This window comes from Amborella trichopoda, chromosome 9 (assembly GCF_054954075.1).
Source record: "Amborella trichopoda isolate Santa Cruz 75 chromosome 9, AtrichopodaSantaCruz75HAP2 v2.0, whole genome shotgun sequence".
NCBI lineage: Eukaryota > Viridiplantae > Streptophyta > Magnoliopsida > Amborellales > Amborellaceae > Amborella > Amborella trichopoda.
The window spans coordinates 5,645,803-5,673,554 of record NC_142344.1 but is presented as its reverse complement, the minus strand read 5'-3'; the positions used below and the strand labels follow the sequence as shown (position 1 = coordinate 5,673,554).

The following is a 27,752-nucleotide window of genomic DNA, read 5'->3' as shown; positions in this document are numbered from 1 at the left end:
TGAGAAATGCCTTATATCGCATTAGACTATGCTTTGATGAGGGAAAGGGTTTGACATGTATTTCTCATATTGAAATGTGTTGGGCAGTAGCGTTGGTTTAGCAGCACCTGTTCTCAACGGCGCGTTCATGCAAAATGGCCGCAAGAAGTAAATATCCACTCTTGAGGATACATTGCAATCGTATAATTTTGATTTCCCAAAATTTTTCATGTTCCTAGGAGAGTGTACTATCCTTCCGTGGGCAAAACCCAAGCTAGAAATAATATTTAGATCCCAAATTTTAGGGATATAATATCTATAACTCAAAGACAACTAGCACTCTATGGCCCTAAAGAAAAGACGTCCCAAAATTTAACACGAACTGTCCAATTTCTGGAGGGAAATTTTTAGATAGTTAAAAACTCAAAATCCAAATTTTATTTCTTAAATAATAATCTCATGAGACTTAGATGGATCCCAAAATATCTGATAAAAAAGAAATCTCCCTAATCATCTATTTTGCCGGAGGGAGTTGTTCTGTATTATTCTTCGCAGGAACATGCAATATGCCTGAGGTTGTATATTGTCAGACCATTTATTAACTAGCGTATAACAAAGTCAGAATTTTTCCTCGCCATCAAGTTTTCAACCTAAGTGGATAGGGTTGTGTCAAAAATTTCCCGATTTTAACCTCTCTTAACTATACATTCCTAGCAGCTCTGGAGTATACTGTATAACAACTCCGTCGGGCAAAATAGCTGCTTGGGGTTTTTTTGATCCGGAAGCCATTCAAATATCAAAAGATGATCATTTTAAAGAAAAAAAATGGTTTTTTGAGTTCTGGATCTTTCCCTCCAAAAATTGGACTTTCCATTCTATCTTGGGAAATCTTTATCTTTTAGGTATTAGGAGAATGAGAGTTGAATTTTTTACTTTGAAGTTAATTGCAAGGTTCTAGAGATTTTATCCCCAAATTAAAAAAAATTCAAAGCTTGTGCTTTCCCCAAGTATGCTGCATAGAAGCATGAAATATTTTCATCTCTAGCAAATAGGGGCATACTTCTTATCATTAAGTTGCACTTCACAGATCGTATAAAATAACGTGAGATCGATAGAAATATTATAAAAAACAATATAGTGAATGAAAAAATATGACTGAACATGGTATAATCATCATAACTGTAAGTAAAAAAATATGATTAATATTATTATAATAAATTATAGTAATTTTAATTATGGGAAAAATATGGTAAAAATATTTCATCATTTTAATATTTCTAATTATAGTTTAATAATTATTACTATCGATATATATTATAGTCTTACCATTATCTGAATTATATGTTAGAAGTCATAATCAAGAAACTTATAAATTCAGTAAAAAAATTATCTAAGAAATAAAATAAATATGTGAAATAGATAATAATACTTTTTATTTATATAATATAAATATATAAGTATGATTATATGATTACATGTTTATATTTTTTTAATTAACTATTTGGGTAATAATTTGATAGTCATTAATATATTCTTGATATATTATATTATAAATTTGCATAATAATATTAATCTCTATTAAAAAATTAATTGTATTCATATTAATTATTATTCATAAATAATATTATAAGGGTGCGGTTTGTACAGAGGAGCCTAGGCTCTAAACAGTCAAATAAGAGCCTACCTTCAAATGGTATGGAGAAGTGTGGTTTCAATATTGAAAATCTTTGTGATAGCCTTAAAATATATTTTCATATTTACTTATAAAGTTTAAAGCTTCAAAAATAGTGTAAATCGATATATCTATGAAAACTTGAAAATTTAAAATATTGACGGTCAAAAAATACGTTACAAAATACACTATTTTCAAAACTTGCAATCCATTTTTCTCATGTCCATACATCTTGATGTCGAGATGATCAATTTGAAGATATTTGGACACCAAAACAACTTCTTCTAGTGAAATTTTTGAAGTAGGCTCAAATTTGATCGTTTAGAGCTCTATATAAACTTTCCCATTTTATAATACTGGGGAATTTTTATTTAAAATGATTTATCTAAATATCATCCGATGATTATTTTCATGGAAAAAAATTTAGATTTTAAGTTCTTAACCACCTTTATATTGCCCTTCAAAAATTGGATGGTTGATATTCAAATTTTTTTTTGGAGGCACACAGAACGTAGTATTTTGAAATTGTTTTACTTTTCCCCCCTTGAAGTTGTTTATTGGGTTCTAGACATTACATCCCAAATTGTAGGTGAAAAAATTCTCTCTCCATGAGTTTTATCTCAAGGGAGCAAACACACAGCGTGATTTGGCGGGAGCAACAAATGTTTTCACTTCAATAGAAATACTCTTGAACGGTAGAGCGGACCGCGCTGCTTCCCCCAACGCTCCAGGATAGCCAAAGGCGGTAAAACGGATTTATGCGTCAATAAGTAGTATATGCAAACGTCACTATGTTTTACTTTCTAATTGCCTGCCGGTACCAGTACAACGAAACTAGCTAAAGCTGGAAACTACTTTGTTTTCTATTCTATAAAAGCTTGCGATCTGAATTCCAAAGGGAAGGTACAAATTTTCCCGGTCTTTAAATCACTCGTATATCAGTTACTACTCAAAACAACTTGTCGTTTGAAAATCGAAGTGGTGCGCGCTTCTTCCGAACCCCTAAAGAGCCAAGATGTTGCAGAACAAAGCCTTCGCCAAGAAAACAAGGCATGGCAGAGTAATGAAGGTAACTCTCTAAACCCTAACCCTAATTCTTCTGACGTTTCAGTTTGATCACTACATACTGCAAAAGCATGGCTTTTTCCTGTTTTCTTTCCCTATGAACTAATATTATCAGAGAATTAAGTTGCAAACCCTACTTACCCGCTCTCCTATCCTTCCAGAATTGTTCTCATGCACTATTTTTTGCATTGACTTGGGATTTTTTCCATTTGTTTTTCAAACAGATTGTGAGAGAACATTACTTAAGAGATGATATCTATTGTGGAGCTTCGTTCTGCAACGTATGCGACACTTCTTCAGCTTGTCTGAGCATCTCGGCGTCACCAATTCTGATTGTTGACACTAACGTTGTTCTCCACCAGGTGCTCTATTTTACTAATTTTTATCAATAATTGTCATTGTACTAGTATTTATGGTGGATGTAGCCTCACTGTCTTATTTGAGTCGCTTCTAATTTTTATTTTTTATCGTAGATTGATTTACTAGAGAATGCGGCAATTTCTGGTGTGGTGGTTCTATCGGTGGTATTGGACGAGGTGAAGAACAAGAATCTTGCAGTTTATAATAGGCTTCGAACACTGTGTGGGAATCCTGCGAAAAAGTTTTTTGTTTTCTCTAATGAACACCACAAGTAAGTTTATGGTTCGTTGAATTTTATTTCTTTGACTTCTTCATTGGCAATTTTTTTTTCAATCAATCTCGACCTATTTAAGATGACTACTATCTCACTCATTGGTTCAGATATCCTAATTATATATTCAAAAGTGTTTCTTGGTGAACCAGATGCAAGCGACTGTAATATATGACCGGTACTTCAAAGAAATTTATTGGAGAAAATATATTGTGCAATAAATTAGCCTGCCAGGTCTCATTAGTAGTTGGTTTACTTCGAACTTCTATTAATTTAGAGAACATATCCACTTTTTTTGGCTAGACTTCTGGCAGTGAATTTTTGAAGAAGGAATGATATGACAGTTATTTTCTTTAAATTTTCAATTAGAAAGGGAAAAATATAGTATTGAACATGTGTCGATTGTGATATATGAAAATTCCTTTGAATCCTTCAATGAACGTTCATTATAATATTCATTATTTCATAATAATTTATCAAAAATCTTCATTATTTTATAATCTGTGTTTGTATAAGGGGATCAACTGCTATAATTTTTCATTGCAGGGATACTTATGTGAAAGCAATGGTAGGGGAAAGCCCAAATGATCGCAATGATAGAGGTAAGTCTCATCTTATAATGGTATTAAATATTGGTCAGGATTTTACCGGGTGAAGCATGAGGGTGATAGTTCGAATAGAAATGACTTCAACTGTCTGTGTTGATACTTCAATTTTTAAATTTTGATTGCTAAATGTCAGAGCAGGCACAATGCATTCTAAAACCTTTAACATAACAAAAAAAGAATTCTAACATGTTAACCACTTCAGTAGTTTGGTATTCTTCTCACTAATGCGAAATTGTGGTGGAGGCTCAACCTTGCTGATCTAATATTGGAGTCCGGACTCTGCAGAACTGTGAATGGCTTGCGAATTTTATTCATTATCTTTTTTCTTGTTTGGCATGCTTTCATGCGTGTGAAAACTTTGAAGACTAGATGGCCAAACTTGGGATATTTTCTATTGGATTTAATATTAAGGCGCACTTAATAAATGACTTGATAGACTTGAATTTGGATTTCTTTTGGTGAATGATCAAAATATGGTTTTGAGTCAATAATTTAGAAGGTGTTCCTTTCTTGACCATTGCAATTAGAAGGTGTTCACTTGGCAATTAGGGGAAAAGAAGAATAATAAAAAGAAAAAAGAGGTTTTCGTACCTCCATCGTTGAGGTTGTGTGTTCAACTTAGCTTATCTAGTTGTTCCTGTCCTTCATTTAATGAAATCATAATGAAATAATAAAAGTTTAAGGAAAAGATCTGTATACTTGAAATCAGATTTTTAAAGCTCCAAATCAGTGTATACATGGACATGGTTCCATGAAACTCCTTTTTTTTTTTTATGTTTACCTTGTTTGCAGACTGAGACAAATCTTGATTCCTACATGTTGCGGTGAATGCCCCACTCAAACGAACCAATTCCACAAATACTGACATGCTGAGCACTGCCAACGGATTTCAAGAATTCAAGATGTCCAAGAACAATATCCATGCAGTAGGAAGCACATAAAAGGAACAAAAATAAAGAAATGGGATTCAATAGAAGTAGAAACCAAAGGCACATACCTGATTTATGTGGTTCACCGAAATTGGGCTAAATCCATAGGCAATCCAGCTAGGATGTATTCAATATTAAAGTAGAAAAATTTTGCTCAAAAAACAATATTAAGGGAGAAAAAAAATTTACAAGTTTTTTTAGGTCTCACATAGATTATCTCAGTAGCTTACAATGGCAAAGAAAAGTAGAAAACCAATTCCTTTTTTTGATCTCAAAACATAACCATCAAATGATCCCTTTCCTTGACATCATTGCCTGAGTCCATAACTACAAGGAAAATGCTTATGGGTCTGGTCAAATGCAAGGGAACAACAATGGTTAGGTTTTGCCAATGGGTGAACAAAACATGCACTCTCTTTTACCCTCAAACTCAACCTCTGTCTATATGTTTTCTCTCATTACAAAATGCCTTAAAACGGTTCGTATTTAAAAGTGACTTTACAGTGACCCCAATTCCCTTAAACAAATATGGATATACACATGGAGTCTTTGTACTTCTTTATTGAAAAAGGCTACTTATGTAATGAACTTCATTTGTGCCCTACTATGGCAGAAAAATGTCGTGTTTTGGTACTTAAAATGGGATCTGATTATTCCATCTGATTGTGCTGATGTTTTCCAATTCAGTTGTGGGGCATTGTATGTGACATATGATTCACTATATTGATTCACTTGGACAAGATCCTTTGGGAAGCAATGCATATGGATAATCTTTAGAAGTATACTGAATAACAGATAAAATAATAATCTATTAGGATGGCTGTTGGCTTGGCTTGATCGGACCACAATTTCGTGCTTATTGTGTTTTTCACTGAAGGGAAGGTTGCTTATATGGGAAGACTGGGGGTTTGCTTTGGAAAGGGTAGTTAAATAAGTTAACTTGGGTTATTGTATCTCCGTTTGTCATACCTAACACATGGAGTTCAGCTAGATGTGAGTTAAATAAAGATCCTAGAAAATATGAGCTGGGGTTATGATGGGTTCTCGAATAATTTCTGAGTTGATCTGAAATCCCATATTAATTTCACTTCACTGCCACTGACTTGAGTTACAAGTATTACCATAAATTTGTTTTGATGATGCTGTTCTGATCAACCAGGAATAAATGAAATGAGAAATCCGACATTTTTCTGTATTCTGCACTATTGGCTCCCTATGAATTAGTGATGGCATGGGAATGCTACTAAAGTAAGAAAGCTTCTTTGGTTGTATTGGCTTGAGGAATGTTGCTTACACATTTATCTCTGTTTTTTTCTTTTTCTTCTGATAAGTTGGTTTTAATTGCTGGAGATGTGAGGTTTATAAAGTTCCTTCCATGTTGAACTTGTTGTTTTGGCCCATTTGTGCCATTCTGAAGTTCGAACATAAACGGATGCTATACGATAAATGCATGCTTGGATTCTGCTTCGAGTCTTGACCTTTTTTTGTTTTTTTGTTTTTGTTTTTGTTTTTCTGCTCCCTAGTTTATTTTACAATATAGTTAGTCTGGGACCTTTGGATATTTAGGTAAGTAAAACTCTTAGTACTTGTATTGGTCTCTCTCTATACTTTTCTTCTTATGTTATTTGGAGTTAAAAACTGTTTGGGATTTATTTCACCTCATTCTTAACCTCAAGTGATAGTATACTTCTAGTACACCCCTTGATCCAAGGCTCAATCTTTTTATAGTTATCTAAGTTTCTATGGATGTCTTGTTACAATGTATGCATCGGAAAGCCAATTATTTGCATAAATTGCGTTCCATCTGAATCTTAAGTGAGAGTATGTCCCCATATTGTAAGTACCAATGTTGATAAAATCTCAGTCTTTGTACAGCGATATGATTTTCTATCGAGATCTTGTTATATTGTATGGCTAAGCAAGCTGCTCTACATTCCCACTTAGGAGGTTTTTGGGAGTGGGTCTGAATGCATCTGTTACTGCCTTCATTGTCACTCTACTATTTTCCTGTTTCTTTGGTTATCAGTACAAGACAATCATAAAAAAAGTTATGAAACAATCTTTATGGTTATGAAAAAGCTGTAGACTGTTGGTTCTTAGTTCTTTAACTGCCTGGGACTTCAGCGTTCTGTTTCTTTCTAGAAATGGTGAACTGATTCTTTTTCTTTCTCTAGGTATTCCTATGTGCATCCTTTATAGTCTTATGTTACATGATTTAATTTAGGGTTGCGTAATTCTATCTTGGATTCTTGCATCTGTATTGAAATGCTTATGTTAGAGCCCTGCATGAGTAGCTCTATAACTCTAGTCAATGTCATATCTTTGTACAATATCTTCACATTGACATCCCGTGAATGTTGATGCAGCGATTCGTGTGGCCACTCAATGGTATCAAAGTCATTTTGGTGACTGTACACGAGTCTTACTTCTAACCAATGATCGGGAAAATAAGAGAAAGGCAGCAGAAGAGGGTATCCTTGTTGAAACAGGTAAGATATAGAGTTTTTTGATATGCCTTTTTGGCATTTTGAACCATGTTTTGATCTTCTTCTACTTTCTATTCCAGAACTTCATTTGGTCTACAAGGCAGAATGATGGTTTCTATCTTCTAACCTTTTGCTAACAAACGCTGTTATGATTCTGCATAAACACTCTCTTTCTGTAGAACATTATTTTGAATTGAATTCTAAGCTCTATTGCGTGCTTCTTTCCTTATGTCAGTTGAAGCATATGTAAAATCACTAGGTCAACCAGATTTACTTGATCTGGTTGTTCAGTCCACCTCTGAAGATGTGGATATGGGTGAAGTTGAAGATGTGAGGCCATCTAAGAGGAAATTTATTTATAATGAGGTATATTGTGCTTTTGGGTGTTGTTATTTACTAATCACTATATGTGTGTGTGTGTATATACCATGCATAACATGCACTGATCTGCTTTTGAATTTGAGATGCAGCATAAGCCAATGTCGGAAATTACGTCAGGTCTAAATCGTGGGATTTATCATCAAGGAAAACTTCGAGTCAATCGTTACAATCCATTTGAAGCATATGTTGGAAGTGAGAGCATTGGTGATGAGATTATAATTTATGGTCGGATTAACATGAATAGGGCTTTTGATGGGGACATCGTTGCTGCGGAGCTACTCCCACAAGACCAGTGGCATGAAGGAAAGAATATAAGTATAGCAGAGGATGGTATGGAATGACATTTAGTCTAGTTTGGCTGGATTCTTGCATCTGTTCTGTTGAATAATCATATATAATTTTGAGTTTCTTGTAATGTTCTAGAGGATGAGGAGGAAGAAGATGTTCATTTGGTTCCTAGTAGTGCTGATGATGCTCCACGTAATGCAAATCCTGACGAGGCTAGTGCTGAAGTTGTGAATCCTGTTTCCCGTCGCCCTTCAGGGCGTGTTATCGGTATCATCAAACGCAATTGGCATGCGTAAGTTGAAGGACAACTTTGTTCTTCTCTTGTCATTCCATTGCTGTCATCTTGAGAAACGACTTTGCTTTTTATGGTGTCCTATTATTCTCTTTGTTATTTGCACTTTTAACACATTTTTAAGTTCTACTGTTAGATTATGTGAAGTTTCATATGTATTTTTTTTTATAGGAACTTATTAGGTTAGAGGACTATCCCTAAAAAAATAAAAAAAGAGCAAGGTAGCCATCCATCTGGTGAACCATTAATATTGCCAAGTCTATTTGACCTACTTCATAAGAGCCTTTGTGTGCATTTGTATATACCAAAAAACCCTAAATCAGAACTTTTAAATTTTCTCATTTTCAGAATAATGAAAAGGTATCTTATGATCCAAATATCTATGGTCAAAACTCATAAGGAGTTTCCACCATCCAATCAATGGATGGATGGTAGTGGCGAGAGAGTGGAACTTGCCACTTGGTTGTGATATTGTATTCTGATGGGTTCCACTTTCTCTCCATCATTGTGCATCCACTGACTTAATGGGATAGATGCAGGGAGCTTGGTTGAAAGGTGGCTATCCCCCCTCCCCCGGAATCTCTCTGGTAATCCTAGAGCCAGATACTGAGCAGAATTCACTCCCCTCAGCAAGAGTTTTCTATCCCCATCTTATGGGGACCTCAAAACTTTATCTTATAGGGATCTTGATCCTTATGGAATGGGGATCATGACCCCACGGAAAATAGGATGGTTTGAAGTCGGCAAGAGTTTTCTATCCCCATCTTATAATGACCTCAAAACTTTACCTTATGGGGATCTCATGGAATGGGGATCATGACACCACAGAAAATAGGATCTTGTTGTTGGTTTGAAGGGATCTCGATCCTGGGGGAGTTTTAAAGTTTTTCAATTTTGGACCCGATGTCTTTGATTTCAATCTGATTTTTTACATTTGATGATTTTCTAGCTAGCAACAGCCTGTTTATGATATGTTATGTTTTCTTGTGTTGTGGTTTGCATAGTGATTGAAAACCAGCGAGTCAACTTGGAATCGTCCACGTTAGCTTGGAACTTTGGGGGTGGTGTGTGGGGCTAGCCTTGTATGGTCCCAAATTGGTGACTTCTCGGATTGTCTAGAATTTGGCGGTTCACTGTAGTGAATTCCCAAGTCTTTGCCTAGTTCATTTTAGAGACTCGGGCAATTCTTGAGTTTGGATCTTATTATGGCCCTAGAATCTCACTTATTATGCCCTTGTTAAAAAAATCTCACTTTTTTCCAATGTTTTAAAAAACGGTCCACCTAGCGCCTAGGCGGTCTGGACGAAAAATCCGCCGGCCTCGACCTAGGCGGCCATACATGAGCGGATGTACCTGGGCTTTTTCACCTAGTTGGGTGCAGTCCCCTGGGCGCCTAAGGACAGCCCGCCTAGTTGGTCCACCTAGGCTTGAGCGGTGCGCCCAGTACCCCAAATCCCTCCTAGGCGGCCGCCTAGGGGCTGGGCGGACCACTTTTTGTATCGATGTTTATGAGTATGGATAATGCTAGAAAAATAGGTTATTCATTAAAAATAACTTCTATACACACACACACGCACATACACACTCATCCCAAGGGCGCCCATATATTTATAGTTCATATCATATTGCACCTTGAAAACCAGTCTCACGAGCTCTCTAGATAGGGAGCTTAAGCCATGGTTCAATCCCAGGCTCCTGCTCCCTATTCTTCTCCTGTTCCCATCAAATATATTCAGTGGTGTTGCACTTATTACCGTTGATTTTGTGGTCATGTGAATCATCATATAATTTCCAAAAAATAAACAACTGGTCCAACTAGTACAATCATCAGTAACTGAAAAGACCTCATCAGATCCTTTTCATGTTCGATTTTGATATCCATTCTGGTTCTGATAATGCATACACATCCCTGGGCATGCATATATGTATGCATATGTTGTCTTATGATCATACATTGCAAATTTTATAGTATGTACCTGGATCAAGTAGGGTGGCTCTAAATTGCTTGGGTTGCTATTCTCTTTTAAGTAGTATCAAGTATCAACGAGCTTGACTGTGTCTACCTTCAACATTGCCTTATTACAGCTCCTTGCCACCATGTAAGCACGGACGTTCACTCGGTAAATCTCCTCGCTGAGTGGATCGCTGTTATTACCAAATGAGTTCAAACTGTTATTGATTGAGCTTCTATCTAATTTTGTTTCCTTGTGCTGGATACATTCTTTAATGATGGTTGATTAGATGTTGATAACTGAGAAAGTGAGTCTGAGCAAATGATTGAAATATCATTTTCCCATAAGGAGGGACTGCCGTTTAGGTATTGTTCATGTGGTAGGTAACTTGGTGGCCTGATTAGAGGTGTGATTAGGTGCTATGTAACGTAGTGGCATTTTTGGGAAGGGTGGCACCAAAGAGATCTTATTTTTATCTATTACCTTTTGGTGTGGGAAATCTGGTGGAGCATTTTTTAGTGAAGACTCACGAAATGTATAGGAGTGATAGAGATATACAGTGCACTGGGGCTTGGTTCTCTGTATGTTTGTGCACATTCATTTTTTGGGTTTATCTCATAATACTATTAGATTCTCCTAGGAGTAGTTAAGAATCGATGTTCTCATTATGGTATGCTGATGCATGATTGAGAGGGTATACTCTTCCTACAAGAAGATTTGTGATGTGCCTGTTGATGCTTGCGGTGCCTTATGCCTTGACAAGTGATTGGAGAAATTTGATTCTGTCTAGGTTGGACCTAATCCATGTCTCTCATGATTGGAAGGACATCCATACGAGATGATGGAGACGTTAATTTAATACCAATCTTATTGATCTCTAAAGAACCTGTCAAAGTTCCCTCCCATTTTCATGTTGGAGCTTGTTTTCGGTATCTTATCGGAGTGTGTTAATACTTTTTAGGTATAGGCATGCCATCATATCTAGGAAGCTGAAATTCATCCATTTCAAGTGAAAGCCAACCTTGGGTTTCAACTCTTCTGCTTTACCTCTAATTGTTTTTCTTTCTTTCTTTGTTTTTTGGACGTTAACTTGGGATTGGTGAACCATAGATGTCACATTGTGGCACCTGCCACTCTGACCATCTTTGCCAGGAGACGGTTCCTCATTTCTACTTGAATATTCTTAGATAAAATCTAATTTGAGGTTGTCAATGAATGAAGAAAAGCCTATGTGAGGTTTTGGAATGAGAAAAAGCAAGGATGAGAGTGAGGCAAAGGGATATGTTATTTTACCAACAATCAACATTTGAAGAAAAATCTGAGTTTAAGATTCCTTACATATATATATATATATATTTTTTTTTTTTTTTCTTTTCTGCTTTGTCCAGATATAACCTCTTTGGCTAGATCAAAGTTTTCTTGCTAGAGGTTTCTTTAATAATTTGAATGTAGATAAATGAGAAAGGATTCTGCAAGTCATTCTCTTATATTGTTAGATGATAAGCTTGACTTTTTGTATCCAGCCTCTGATTAGTGATGGTGGCCAGGTTTTTGTTGTTTTGTTCTTCTTGTGGCTGGTTTTGGTGTTATTAATGTGCTTTTCATTTTATATTTTTTGTAGTTACTGTGGGAGTTTGGATCCAATGCCCATGCCTGCAGGCAATGCTGGCATTGCCCATGCTTTATTTGTTTCAAAGGATCGCAGGATTCCTAAAATTCGGATCCAAACTCGACAACTTGGTAATCTTTTAGACAAAAGAATCATTGTTTCTGTTGATTCATGGGATCGCACATCTCGTTATCCTTCTGGTCACTATGTAAGGACTATTGGGGACATTGGCGACCGTGACACTGAAAGTGAGGCAAGTCACATACCCCTTATCTTTTTTCTTCATTTTTAGACTTAATGCTATGTATCTATTTTACCATAATTTTCCTTTGCTTTCATCTGTTTAGTTTTTACTTTTCCAAGTCTTGTGCTTGCCTCATGTTCTTTGAAGTTCTTATCCGGGTCATCTGCTTCCTATATCATATCATCTTCCAAAGATGGAATGAATTGGTGAGATCAATGACTCATAATATTTGTAATTTGTTTTCTCCATTTATCATTTGTGAATGTGCTACAGGTGGTGTTGATTGAGAATGACATTAATAATCGGCCATTCTCTACCCAAGTATTGTCTTGCTTGCCACCATTGCCATGGACATTGTCTTCTGAAGATCTGGAAAATCCAAATAGAGATGATTTGCGGCATGTGCGAGTTTTTAGTGTTGACCCGCCAGGTTTGCTGGTTTCCATTTTCTCCCTAGTCAACTTGTTGACCAACTTTTTATATATTCTCTGCATAATTTTTTAATACAGTTGCATTATTTATGCTCAAGTAATGATGCCAATAACAATGCAGGGTGTAAGGATATTGATGATGCATTGCACTGCACTGCTCTTCCAAATGGAAATTTCGAAGTAGGAGTGCGTATCCTTTATTTTGATTATGGCGTTTTCATGTCCATGCCTAATAGATAGCTAGCTGTTTAAGTGTCATTAACTCATATATTAAGATTAGTGTCATTTACAGGATGTATGTATGTGCATGCGTCAGTGTGTGCATGCATGTGTGCGTGCTTGAGTGTGTATCTCACACACTTCCATTTTGTCTCATTTTCATAATTGCTTCAATGAAACACGTATACTTGTCCGTTTTCTTGGTGTATGAACACTGAATCGAATCTTATGGCCTTTTTAACATAATTGAGGGGGGCGAATTTGTCCATCTATATTAAGAACCTGAAGGGGAACAAATAACAGCCCCATTGTCATGGTATACTGCACTGTATTGTTAGGATATTATATTTAATAAATATTTGGGTTTGCATTCAATGAACACTTTTTAGCGACTTTGAGCGAGGGAAGGACACACCGCAGCTGTTCTTTATTACATCAGACAACTGGAGTGATGCCGAACAACTGTTAGAAACTTAAATGTGCATATACAATCCTTCTCCCAAATACTATACATGCTGTACATAAATAATTTATGAAAAGGGAGTGGTGGACCCATCTACTTGAGTAACTGCAGGGCGGGGGTTCATTTCTTCCTTTTGATAGATAACAGTCAGATAGTATTTGTAAGTTTATGGATCATGATAATATGTTCATAGTAAATGTTTAGTATCAGAAGTCATAGTGCTTGTGAGATGCTTTTGTAAACATATGATATATTAATGTATTGTTGTCAGTTCCAAAAAAAATCAAAAGTCATAGTAAATTATATTAGATACCATAATAAATAATAGATTCTAAACTATGAGGTACGGAAGAATATATAAATATTTATTTTATAACACATACTATATTGTTATGGGTGCCAAATGGCTTAATGAATAAGATCAATTATAATAATAGTAATAAACAGTGTTTGAAAAGTCGGCGAGTCGAACTGGACTTGCCCGGTTCGACTCGGGAATTGACAACCCTGTGCCGGTTCTAGCATAATGTACGAAACCGCCCGTGTCTAGAGAGAACCGGGAGGGTTTTAAACAGTGAACCGCCTGATGACGTCCCCAAGACATAAAAAACCGGCGGTTCTGACGTTACCACTCCAATTCTACACGGAAGACATCACACGCATGCGCAGCATCACGTGTACATGTGTGGCAAAATCACACGGCAGATATCACATGTTGGGTTGCCTCAGTGATTCGCGCGCATGCTTTACATTATATTACATAGTTAATTATATAGCAAAGTTGAATACCCATCCTTCGATATGAGATAATTCCTAAACATCATTAAATGAAGACGAAACTTAAATATATGCTATTTATAGGCAGCATATTATCACATGCGGCGAGTAGGCGTGATGGTTATGACTTCCGCTCTTTTCCTTGACGTCCCAAGGTCGAATCCCCTTGGGCGTTGCATATTATATTAACTTTTGTTGTTTGTTGCATAGCGGTTAATTTTGTTGGGCGTTGCATATTATATTAATTTTTGTTGTATAGCGGTTAATTTTTGTTGTATATAGCGGTATAATTATTTTTGTTGTAAATAATATAAAAGGCATAAAAAAATGAAAAATAAAAAGTTTATTCTATTTGAAATCTCTCTCTTTCAACTAACAATATCTTTCACTAAATTTATTCTAGAAACCTAAAAAAATTAAATTTTTGAAAAATAAAAGTGTTATTTCGAAAATCTGTATGCATTTTATTAATTTTTACATTGATAACTAAATATTTTATTTTATTTATTAATTTTTACATTATAAATAATGTAATGTACTATTTTATTTACAGTTGTCAATAATAAATTTTAAATTAGATAATATTATAAAATAATTGTGAATTTATAAGAAAATAATTATAAAATGTAAATTAATAATTATAATTTCAGTATATAATATTATAATTAGTTAGGTTGTAATAATTTTGGATTATAGTTAGCAGGGTTTTTCGCCAAAACGAGATTTTAGTGGCCATTCTTTCATTGATTTAGTCTACTCTTTATTATAGTCCATGTATAATTATATATTTTATCCATGATAATTCTATGATTTTTCTTTTATGTGATGTAAATTTAATGGTTAACATAAGTTTATACAGGGAATGAGCATCTCAATATTTACAAATTGATGAAAAAAATGAAAGTCAATAATGTAGTACCCTCATTTCTTATTGGATTCCTAAAAGAGAACATTTATAATGAATTTTAATATTTTTTTTGGAAGTTTTTTAAAGCTTAATCCGACTGATTCAACCGATTCCTGATCCGGATCGCCGATTCACCGATCCGGATGGGTTTTTGGAGTGCCCGATCCGGGGCACCAATCCATTTTTTAAACCATTGGTAATAAATATAAAGGGACAGATTCAACATCTTTCACCTTTTAATCATCCACCTCTGTTTTTATTCTGCCACCAATTCCTATTCTGCCACCAATTCCAAAGGGGTGGTGTTCCTGGTATCGCCAACCTATGTTGAGTGGATTATTAAGAACTTGAGTGGTTGAATCACTTCTCTAAAAGTAAGTAATAGCTTTCTTATGCAAGGGCAATAAATAAACAAGAGTAGGTAAAAAAAAACTATGGAAAAGAATACCGAACATCCAAGAACTAATGTGAAACTGAGATGCTGAGCTGGTAACTAGTTCATCATCAACATGTAGCCAGACATGGAATTCGAAATGTCACAACCGTCTCTGCATTGGCCAAGCGATCAGTTTCCTCATTGGCATGGCAGGGGACATGAGCAAGGAGAAGTGGTTCAGCTCAGTGTTTGACCACTCGGTCTGAGTTCGGAGTACTCGGGCTTGCCACCCTGACGAGCCTGACTTTCCCCGAGTTGGGTGTCCCACTTGGAGATATTAGAAAAAAAAAAAGAAATTTATGTGATATGTTTTTTTGTGTTTTCCATCTTTTTGGCCAAGATTAGAAATCATTTAATCCAAAAAAGATGTGTTTTACTTAATCTTAATTTAAACAGATATTTCCTATTTTTTTTGGAATTTTTTTGTATTATTTACATTTTTTAACATTTTATTGCTGCTACAGTATTCTTGGGTCGAGTACTCGGATCGGGCATGGGTCGAGTACTCGGCCCAAGTAGTGGTTTCCAACACTGCTTCAGCTAGGCAATCTCTGTTGCACTCTGCTCCTTGGTTTTGCACTGATGAATCCATGCTATTGTGGTGATATTTCCTGGCTTTACTTTTACAATACTGAATGTTGTCCGTGGAAGACTTATGTACCTTGGAAATGCGTAAGGAATTAATCTTCTTCAACAGTTCAACTTTTTTTATGTTCCTGAATTCTGAACAGGTTTCCCTTAACAAGGTTATTACCTACTTCACTGTGCATGTAACTTTCTTTCCTAGCAAGCTGGTATGCTTTCTTGAATTCAGCTGAAGAAATATTTTTGAGTTGGAGTTTATCTGTTTCTTTTCACTTTAAAATGGTTCTTGAGTTTTAGGTTTTGGTTGAATGAGGTTATGTATTAGCAATTTGTATTGTCAAAAGCTGCTGTCTATTTTTGTTAGGATCCCCTGGTTTGAGCATCAAAGATGTGAGATCTTGACTACGATATAATCAGATATTGCTGATGTTACCAATTTTGTCCATCCTGGAACCCCACTAGATGAAGAAGCCTCTGAAAGGGGCACTTCTGTTTATCTTGTTGAACGTAGAATTGACATGCTTCCAAAGCCTCTGACAGAAGGTAACACTGTTCTCTTCATTGATTTGTATAGTCATTACATGGTGCTTGAAAAACCGATCAAGAAAAAGTGGAAAACAATGAACAGAAAAACTGAATGCAATGGATTTGAAGGAATTCGATGTAGAACTGTGATTCTGAATCTTCTCCACCATATTTTTCTTTGCAGATATCTGCTCTCTTCGGTCTGATGTTGAAAGGCTGGCCTTTTCTGTTATATGGGTAAGAGCTCTAAACCTTGTCGAATATCGGGAGCATGTGCTTTACCAAGGGATATATAGTTAACAGGGTACAGATATTTTCTTTTTTTGTTCTTTGGTGACCCTAGTTTTTATCTTCTTTATCGATACAAAATTTCTGGCTGAGTAGGGTAATATTTTGTCTGTAGCTAATTTTAGATATCTTTCTCTTCATGCTTTTCGCAACTCCTGCTCGAGCATCAATATAATCAGATTCAGTGTTAGAGGGAATCACTTTATTACTATGCATACTTAAAGGATGACTTGACTCCCAGTTGAAATGTAGTCTATATTAATGTTGTTAAGATTGACCCTGCTTCGAAAAACTAGTTCTAGGTTAGCTAACTTGTCAACGAGGCTGTTGACCTTTATATGGGCATCACAGACATCAACATTATCCACAGCCTCCTACCTCAACATATACTCTTTAGACGGACCTGTACACACACACATGTACATGTTGCATACAAAGTTATATCAGAGAGACATATTCAGGTAATTCGGTGCAATCTACTGCAAATTATAGTTACTATTGTTTAGCATCTTATGCAGGTACAATCTACTGCAAATAGTTACTATTGTTTAGCATCTTATGCAGTTTTTCCGTTGTAGCATGCAGATACACAGACACATCTTGTATTAAGATACATCCAAGGGTGAATAACTGTCTTAGAACGTTTAGTCCTTTATGTTATGATAATTGGATTTGATGTCGAAATATTGAAATAAAAAAGTGTTGGTACAGTTTATTCTTGTTGATCCTGCCTAATTGGTCAAAATGCTGACTATTTTAAATTGAAGAACAAAAGAGAGAAAAATGGGATTGAGCGGGCAAATGGGAAAAAAATAACCAATTTATCTGGTAAGGTATGCATTGCCAACCTCACACACCAATCTACCAGCCATCTCCTCAACTTCAGAACATCTGTGGTCTTTTACCCCTTTTCAAGTTCGTCACCTGAAAAACAGATGTATTGCATAAATATTAGAGTGGCATCATTGAACTGGAGATGAAAGGCCAATAGCCCCCTTAACTGCCTTGTATAAAAGGTAGCTGAAAAACTCCATGAGCCTTGGCGCGACCTCTGAAACTGATAAAGAAACCGCTATGAAACTCATTAACCATTATGAAGAAAGAACCTCAGAAGCCATAATCTACCTGATCCGCTGTAGCAAATTATCCATAAAATACACTGCTCATATGGTTGAAATCAGTGATTGAAAACTCAGACTTCAACCTGGAGCTGCACAGGGCCCAAGCACAAGTTACCTGACTGACTTGGCCGAATCTCCACAGTGGCTCGGCCTAGGTCTCTTTCAAGATTACACAGCAGGATCCTGGAAGGTGAGTCCAGAGGTTTTGGACTCTGAACTGGCATTCTCCTGGTCCTAGTGACTTGGAGAGTCCAAGCTGGGGTCACCGAGTTTTCAATCACTAGTTGAAATCCTTTCACATGTAGTTCCTGTGCTACATTCCCCTATACCTCAATTCCAACTATTGGGCAAGCAGAAGGCCATCTAGAATCTACTGGCCTGTTACACAGAGGTGCTTTACAGAGAGGTACCTTATTAGCTAGGTGCACCATTTGAGAAGTAATGAATGTTATGAATCATAACGAGAACACAAAGTCAGGAAGCAGGTTTGATTAATTTAGAAGTTGGGTAACTTCGTTGTTAGAATGTTCCAAGTGTTTAGTTTCATGTGTTGGGAATAAATGAATGAATCTTATGAAAATTATGCTTTTGATTTCTGAGTTTCCGAGAAAAATACGTATGTGCAATATATATCTTTAAACTTTACTGCTTGTTTCTGCCGTTAGTTTTTCACATTTTGGCGTTCAGTGCGTCTACTTTTAGTGGGCTCACGAATAGTTTGTCTTCTGTTTAGATTCCTTGACATTTGCTTACACTTTCAGGAATTGACACCTGAAGCTGAAATCATTTCTGTAAGATATACCAAAAGTGTTATCAAGTCTTGTGCTGCATTGTCCTACGTAGAAGCACAAGCTAGAATGGATGATAGGTACCATCATCAGCCACTCTTCAAAATTTGTGATTGGATAAGAGATTTTGCTCCTTAAACTGTCATTTTCTGCATGAGCTAGTTATTGGTTTACCACTTTCTCAGCTTAGTTAAGGGATTGTGATTTGGCGGATGCATTGCATGTATTTGCTACATAAAATGTTTGTGCTTCCTACGCAGTGGCTTTTGAATACTGTAATGAATTATTTTTCTTGATCTGTGATAAATTAAAATGGTCAAATTTTATTGCTTGAAATTCTAGTTAAAACAAACATGGATAACTTATAACATGATCCATGGAATTGGGAGTCAGCTATTTGAAACCATGTAGCTCAGTATTTGGAATTTGGCTTGATCTCAGATATTCAATCTGTGACATTAGTTGTCCATTCATAGACTAGATATATCCAAACATAATATGGATCCTTGAAGTTAATCTTAAAAAGAAATCCAAAAGAAAGGATATGTGGAGGCAGATTTTCCTTTTAATTTTCGCTGTAAATCTCATTCTAGAGCTCAGGAAATGTGCTTGATTACATTTCTTTTTGGATGGTTAGGGAGGCTTGTTTTATTACTACAGGAATCTTTGGACTTTTTTGTGTATTTTGAGGCTCTCAAATGATCCCCATGTAGATTATATGTGCTCCTGGAGAAAAAGAGTGTCTCAAGTGTCAAAATTTGTACTTGCAATTTTCTAAGGGGTTTTGATGCTCTGTTTGTCAAACATGGTTTTCCCTTTTGAGTACTGTCTTCATGAATCATTTCTGTACATGAAAACTTCCTGTAATCCTGAGTTTTAAAGGTGATATTTATTGTGTCAAACAGTCAAACCCCATGGACTTGAAATCAAATTCGAGATGCTTCCATTGGTCATGGACAATATTTTGGGACATTGCTTGGATTTTGCTTGAGTTGATTCAACACAGGAGAATTCTGCTCTGTCAAGCCGATGTACGGAAAGTGAAAGAGACGTAGGTGAGTCTCTTGGGAACTTGATGAGTTCCTACAAGGCTTGTCTTAGTCTCTTAAGACTCATCGAGTCTCCAGACTTAGTCTGTGTTCATTTTTAGGGCTGAGGCTTTACGTATCAAAACCTTTTAATGAGTTTTTGGTCCGCATTAACCTTTACTTTTAGGGCTTGTGAATGGTGGCCTAGCTTATTGTAGGCCTTACTTTACTTTTTTATTTATTTTGACAATTTTTCGTATTTGTCAATTTCAATCATTTTTCTATTGTTTAAAATGAATATCTTAAGCTTGGATTAGTGTTGCTGAGTTGGCCATGCTTGGGGTTCAAGCTGATATCGAGTTTTAAAATTTTTTGTGCTCATCTTCACCCAACTCAATGAATGATCCCGAAAGACTTTTCGTTTGGGTCCCTGTTTATAAGATACCTCTTCAGATATCTAGCAGAAATAGGCTTTTCTCCAAATCTGCTTCCCTATGTTTTTCATTTGTCATTGACGCGATGATGTAAAGAATCGTTTTCAAGCATTGGTTCTCTCTCTCTCTCTCTATATATATATGTATATATGTATTTATATCTCTATCTGTGTGTGTGTGTGTGTGTTTCATTTATGGTATTAAAGAATATCAGCCGATGCATTTTACATGGCTTTATTCAGTTTCAGACTTTAGAGGAGCATAATTCCACATTTGCAGTAAAGTTTTTCAAATGGTATACTGGTTTCTTATATTCTGTTTCAAGCTGTTATTCTTTCCTATCCTTTTCCTATTTCAATTTTCCTTATAATTATTGAATCATGAATTGTTCTGTGTTTCTTGTTTCATGTGTTCGAATTTATCTTTGGGGGTGCTGTTTTGTTGTTTGTTTTGGTTGGCCTAAACATGTCTTCTTTTTTCCAAGTTAGTGCTAACATTTTAAATGTGGGGCCTCATGTCTTGGATGAAAGAGTTCCATGCCGGATAACCTTGCTTCTTTTAATGCGCGTCTTCTCTTTCTACGTGCATTGACATGTTTTCTTGCATAACTGCAGTCGCCTGATTGATCCTCTGACTGTTGATCTTCGTAATCTTAATTCATTGGCTAAGGTACTGCCGTATTCTTATCTTTTTTCTCATCTCGAAGCATAGACATCTTTAGAATGACGTATATTGTGCTTCCAAGTGATCTGATTATTCTATATTTGCAGATTATGAGAAGTAGACGTATTGAGAGGGGTGCTTTGACCCTTGCTTCTGCAGAGGTTAAATTTCAGATTGATACAGAAACACACGATCCTCTTGATATTGGTAGGGTTCTATACATATCCATTTATACCTGATATTTCATAATTATTACTATTTGCTTGTGGTGTTAAACTTGATATATTTTGCAGGAATATATCAAATTCGGGAGGCTAATCAAATGATTGAGGAGTTCATGCTTGCTGCAAATGTTTCCGTTGCTGAAAAAATATTAAAACATTTCCCACTGTGCTCACTGCTAAGGTATCCATATTAGTTTCGCCCTCATGACCTTGTGACATCTTGTCTTTTACAGATAAAATTCTAGATGGACATGTAAAAGGTGGTGGATCAATTTCTTGTCCTTTGTTTCTAATTGTGATTAGTAGTATCTTGAAGTGTTGTAAAACTTGAAACTGGAGTACGTAACATATACATGTGCTTGTATTTTTAAAGTAATAAGCATAGACTAATGTAATGTTTCTGCATAGCTGCAACACCTGAATATCTAGAGTGGATATGTATTCTAGGGTAATACATTTGTGGTTAGGTGTTGTAAGCTTATTATCAGACTTCATTCTAGAAACAAGAAGATTTATGTGACCTGCTTGGGATCGTGTACAGGACCATGAGTTTTCTTGAGATTTTTTGTCATATGTGCTCCTCGCTGAGTGCCCAACATATTCCTATAGAGTTGTTAGCCAATCTATAAGATAGGCCTGGTATTACATTTTGTACGTATTACATTTTGTACTTTTAACAGATACTTTGCTGCATCTGGAAAGGATCCCCAAAGTGCATTCTGTTAAGCAGGATAGCACATTCACAGTGTACATTTTTGTCTGAGAGAAGCGTTCATCTACTTCTGCCTGTCCAGAAAGCATTCCATCATATATGCTATTTAATCTGTATACAACTTTAAACCTTATGTAATTTTCACATCCATATCAGTGTGTTGTGCATTGATTTTTCATTTGTTGCATATCATGAGATGCGATTACTGTACCTTTTCTGAATTATGCCTTATTTAACTTCATCGGAAAAATATTTTCTGAATTATGCTTTATCTAACTATATGGAAAAGGTCCTTTCTGTTTCCTGTCTTAATTAATTGGCATTTTTATTTTATTTAATGGCATCAAGCTACTTTTGTTATTTGCAAAAAAGTGCCAGAAGTTTCATTGCTAATGTGAGCCATCGACTTCAGGACAACTCCCAAAAGCTGTTTGACTATGTAGTAATAAATGTGCTTTAATCAATTAATAGATGTGCTTTAATCAATTAATAGATGTGCTTTCTCGTCATTCACAGTTCTAATTGGAATGGAACTTTGTAGTTGTGCTAGCTATTCAGCATTTTCGCTTTTTAGCCTTTGATGGCTCTTCCTTTGTCTAGTCATTTTTGTGATATACTGTTACAGTTTCTGTAATGATACTTCATAACTTAGTTGATGCATTTTCATGAAACTTGCGTCGTTGAACTTTTCCTTTATGTGTTGATCCTGGACAACCACTTTCAATTTTATCATTTTGGTACTCCAAGTAGTGGATTAAGCTGTTGTGGTTAATTAATCTTGTACCAGTGTTCAAGCTTCAAATTAGTTCTTTTGAACTTCTTTTTTGATGTTTCTGTCTTGTAGTGGTTTTCAAGTTGCCAATTAGTTTTTTCTTTTTTACTTCTTTTAATATTTATGAACATTCTGTAATGTTTGGAGATTATTTATTTTTATTTTTTTGAGAGTTTTCAAAAAAAAATGTTTTTTGTTTTTTTTTTGAGTAAAGTTCACTGGATGTTTGTAGATTCTTATGTTTACTTCTATGCAGGCGCCATCCTAGTCCAACTGCTGAGATGCTTGAACCATTGTTACGGATAACAGCTTCAGTGGGCTTGAATCTGGATATCTCGTCTTCGAAGGCGCTAGCAGATTCACTTGATAGGGCTCAGGTAGGAGATAATGACAAAAGATAAAGGCATGTTTGTTTCGTGTGAAAAGAAATGTTTTTATGTGAAAGAGTTATCTCATGTGGTAGGCGTGGGAATATTTTCACACTAGTTGGTCCCATTGCATATTTTCACACCAATTGGCAGCTAATTGGTGTGACACATGAGGAAATTTTTTCAGGTGAAAATATTTCCCAGGAAATATTTTCACTTGAACCAAACTTGCCCTAAGAGTAATCTAGACATGTCGCCTTTGGAGAGCCTGACATGTAATGTAGTAGACACACGTGTCGACACGCAAGACGGGTATAGACATGGGAAATTCACGTCTGGAATTTTATTTTTTTGGATTCACAGATGTGGTGTGACTGCTTTGTGGACACGAGTCCACAGATTGGACAAACAAGACATGCATATCCATTTTGTGAGACACACGTGTCCGCTTTGTAATGACACACTCGTCCTCAGTATTGGATGCGCATGTCTATGATTTGTACATGTCTATTAGTTGGATTATGTTTTATTTTTTAAGTAAATTATATTATAAATACGTCAAAGTATTTTCACACAGATATGTATATATGTATGTATTTATGTATGTATATATGAGAGATTCTGTGAGCTGCCCAGCCTACGGAATAGTTGTAGGCTGGATGGCCTAGATTGCACAACCAATGGTTGGCGTTCACCAACAAGGGTAGGGGAATTCTGGTCATTTTTCTTTTATTATTATTTTTCTGGTGTGCCTAGGTGAGGCACAACTTTCCCCATAGTTTCAGGTCCATTGGATGTATAAAAATAATATAAAATTCAAAAGTGCCCATACGCGCTAGCTGTTGGATGGTGCCAAGAATATATCTGGGGCTGTCCGACCTACATTGTTCTGTAGGCATGGTGGCCTACAATCCCTTTTCCCACACACACACGTGCGGATGCACGACGCATGCTCAGATGTATATACACATGCGCATTTGCTTTGTTTGGGCATTTTGTACTGAACTCGGCAAAATATAAGTCAGTGAGTGAGATTATTTGAATCCAAGTCGATCTTGGATTCTTGAGTTAGTGCCTGTTTTTTCAGAAATGTACATGATCTTCTTTATAGAAAGAGAATACACTTGAGTCAGTGCCCTTGTAACACAAGGTATGATCTAGCTTGAGATACTGCATAGACATAGTGTGTTGTTCCTTTTCTCTTAACATTATTTAAGGGCTCCCACCTACCGCTATTTTATTCTTTGGATGGTACTCTCTTACAGAGTTTTGCTCAAATTATGTTACTGACATAAAGTATCCATGTCAGAGTGACGATCCATACTTCAACAAGCTGGTACGAATCTTAACAACCAGATGCATGACCCAGGTATTCCTTTCTAATTTATGAGTATTGATAGTCTATTCTTGATGTGAACTTCATTGTCTTGAAGTGATATAGTTTGTTAACATGTTGTTGTACATGTTTAGGCTGTTTATTTCTGCAGCGGGGACCTAACTCCTTCAGAATTTAATCACTATGGACTGGCGGCACCACTATATACGCACTTCACATCTCCTATCCGTCGGTATGCTGGTATGTACAATATTTCTCCATGGTCATGCTATAGAAAGATAAATGTGATTTAGTATTCTCAATTTCTCAATTTAGAAAGATAAATGTGATTTAGTATGCTGGTATGCCCAATATTTCTCCATGGTCATGCTGTAGAAAGATAAATGCTGTAGAAAGATAAATGTGATTTAGTATTTTCAGAAACTAAACCATTTGTGAACTACACTGCTTAGTATCTGCCACGTTTTACCAAAATTCCTTAAAGGTTCCACTACAATTGCATATTATCACTCAACTGACTGTATTAATGACATATAAAAAGCCTATACTGTATAATCTTGTCAAGAATGAAGTTGAGGTACCATGGAGGGGGTCCTGGTCTTTTAGACCAGCTTGCCATATGCAATCTCCCTTAGCAACACATGGGGACGATGTTAGACCCCCTGTATCAAAGGTCTTTAGATGTTGAAGTTTCATGATTCTTTCATTAAGCCAAGTGGCTGAACATGAGCTTCACAATTGTTTTATTATTTCTCTTCAACAGGTGCAATGAACAATCTTTTATCCCTAAGATACATTTTTCTCATTTTCCTGCATTTGACCTATTCATCATTTTCTCATGTTGTAGAGAAGATTTTTTTGTTCTTTAGTCTTTGATATTCAATGTCTTCTGCATTCTTTGTTGATTACACTTAGTTGTAGTCCTCAATTTGTCATGTTTGGAAATTAATGGTTAATTTGAGTCTTGTTTTGCAGATGTAATTGTCCATAGATTGCTTGCAGCAGCTCTAGGAATCATAAAGCTGCCACCAGTTTTCCAAGACAAGGCCCAGCTTACTAGTATTGCTGACAGTAAGAAATCTTGCATTAAACCTGCATTTCTTTTACCTTGTAGTTTTCTAAAATTTCTAAGAGTGTGGATTCTTCTTGTTTGTGCAGATCTGAATTACCGTCATCGAAATGCACAAATGGCTGGTAGGGCTTCTGTGGAGCTCCACACACACATTTATTTCAGGAAACGGTAAGAATCTTGGACATTTGGATTGGCTGACGCATTTCTTTCCTATTTAACCCTGGTGAAGCTGCATATGTGCCATGGGATTCAATATATAATGTGCCAAAATGCAATCAGTTCACAGAACTTTAGAAGAGAGAATAAGAAAAGAATAAAAAAGACCCATTCCTGTCTATGTAAACAACTCTGCCCCTGCAATGTGTTGTGTTTGTAAAAGTAGTGCAAATCTAGCTCACTGCAGGAAGTTCGGTTTGGGGAAAAGCAGGACGGTGTGTGTGTGTGTGTGTGTGAGAGAGAGAGAGAGAGAGAGAGAGAGAGAGAGAGAGAATTCTGCCTCCAGAGATAGATGATTTATTGTTTCGAACATGACGAGGCTGCAAGGAGATAATAATTTCACCCTGTATGTTTCCATTCTGGGGCACCTCATAACATCTCTCTGTACCTGATTGTGTTATTCTAAATATCATCATGAAGTTTTGTACTATGTTATGATTTGGTGGCACTTTCATGGCTTCCCCTCTTTTATGTTATCTCTTAATCATTCGTAATAGAAGTCATCCCTGCTTTATGCATTGCAGGCCCACCAATGAAGAAGCCAGGATTGTGAAGATAAGATCCAATGGCTTCATCGTCTTTGTCCCCAAGTATGCTGGAAGCCTTTGCTTTTTCTATCGTTACTCCTGATTTTGGATCTCAGTATCTGAGATACTTTGTTAACTAAATCCTTTTTTCTTCTTTTTGTACGAAGGTATGGCATAGAGGGTCCTGTGTACTTGTTGCGAAGGGAGGAGAAGAAAGGGGGGCAAGAGGAATGGGTTGTTGATGAGGTGAATCAGAAGGTAACAAAGCGAGACACAAGCGTGAGTTACAAAGTGTTGGAAACAGTGAGGATCCATATTGAAGTTGTGGAGCGCCAGCCAAACAGGCCCAAGCTTGAGCTCACCCTCCTAGACCTCTAGTCTTTTTGCGGTTTTTTTTTTTTAAATTTGTCTGCTGTAGAATATTTATTTTGAGCTTTAATGTTTTCGTCTTTCTTCTGTGTTCATTTATTTTGGTGGCCTTATATTTTGGTTATATTGTGATTATGCACGTGATGAAGGGACCCCTGGCCCTATGACCTCCCTTTCTGTAAAATCTCTCTCTCGCTCACACAACCATCCCATTGGTTCATACTTCATATACAGCTAGAAAATTATGGATTCCGTGGAAGCATAAAGTCCATTACTCCATTCATTCTTTTTGGGTAAAACCGTGTCATAGGAGTATTTCTAAGGACTCCAAATTTAGAAACCAGCATTAAAAAATAAAAAAAATATACACATGCTATATTTGCTTGAAAAGTTGATGTCTTTGACCGAAGGAATTGTTAAAAAACTGGAGGGTGTGCAAGAGTTATGTGCTTCCCCTCTAGCATAGAAGTTCTATCATCCTTTTTATTCAACCTTTCATTTTGAATGGGGGGGGTTAAGATTGTCTCAATCACAGTGTCACGTCTTTATACTATTTTATTTTTTAATTTTTTTTTTTATAAATTATTTTGATACCAAATCTATTCATTTATTAAATTTTCATTGGCAAAAAATATAAAAAAATATTTTCAATAAAATAAAATGACTAAAATACCTTTGAAACTTTCAAGGGTTTTTTTGGTTATTATATTTTATTGAAAAATTATTTTTAATATTTTTTATAGGTGTGCCCCAATGAGAAGATGACACGTACCAAATTTCATATACATGTAATTTTTATGTAAAAAAACTAAAAGTAAACTATTATGAGATGTCGGATTTAAGATCAAATGATGATTCTCTTGATTAAAATTGGACGGTTGGATGGTAGGGGGAGGATAGAACTTCTATGCTATAGGGGAAACATAGAAACCTTTCTGGCATCTAACTTTAAAGTATCAAAATAAGTGTAACTTAAAACTTTGACCACTAATGTAATTTGGGTTAGGTTTGTATAAGGAGCCCACCTTATATCATATAAGTAAAGCGTACCTCTGAATTCTGCTGAAAGATATAGTTTTAATGCTGAAAATCTTATTGCTTTAAAATTTACTTTCAATTCTAATCATAAAATTTTAAAGTTAAAAAATGGTGTGGATCGAATAGATCTACGAACATTTTAAAATCTTGAAAACATACGATTTAAATAATTTGTTATAAGATGCATTATATGTAGGATTAATTTTTTTTTTCTCTTTATATTTATATATCTTGAGATTGAGACGATCAACATTTGGAACACTCTTCTGCTAGTTTTTTGAGGTGCACTTTATTTGAACAGTATAAGATTGCAACCT

The 27,752-nt window shown here is 35.8% G+C and overlaps 1 protein-coding gene across 2 annotated transcripts; it reads left to right on the top strand.

Annotated features, from left to right (window-relative positions):
- The first annotated feature begins 2,548 nt into the window (after window positions 1-2,548).
- EMB2763 (ribonuclease II family protein) lies at window positions 2,549-26,581 on the top strand. 2 transcript variants are annotated; one of them, XR_016041117.1, is made up of 25 exons: window positions 2,549-2,720; window positions 2,941-3,078; window positions 3,190-3,347; window positions 3,894-3,949; window positions 7,251-7,373; window positions 7,606-7,736; window positions 7,841-8,081; window positions 8,175-8,331; window positions 11,905-12,145; window positions 12,410-12,566; window positions 12,689-12,757; window positions 16,372-16,497; window positions 16,664-16,716; window positions 18,650-18,756; window positions 19,582-19,731; window positions 20,753-20,807; window positions 20,909-21,008; window positions 21,095-21,206; window positions 22,766-22,886; window positions 24,187-24,246; window positions 24,348-24,453; window positions 25,189-25,284; window positions 25,372-25,453; window positions 26,026-26,091; window positions 26,196-26,581. XR_016041117.1 is itself a non-coding variant. In XM_006855619.4 (24 exons), exons 1-24 carry the CDS (start codon window positions 2,667-2,669, stop codon window positions 26,404-26,406), a joined length of 2,820 nt encoding a protein of 939 aa, XP_006855681.2. In that variant the 5' UTR covers window positions 2,549-2,666; the 3' UTR covers window positions 26,407-26,581. The 2 variants fall into 2 exon arrangements, 1 of the variants encoding a protein (XP_006855681.2); XM_006855619.4 differs by lacking the exon at window positions 19,582-19,731.
- The last annotated feature ends 1,171 nt before the right edge of the window (window positions 26,582-27,752 follow it).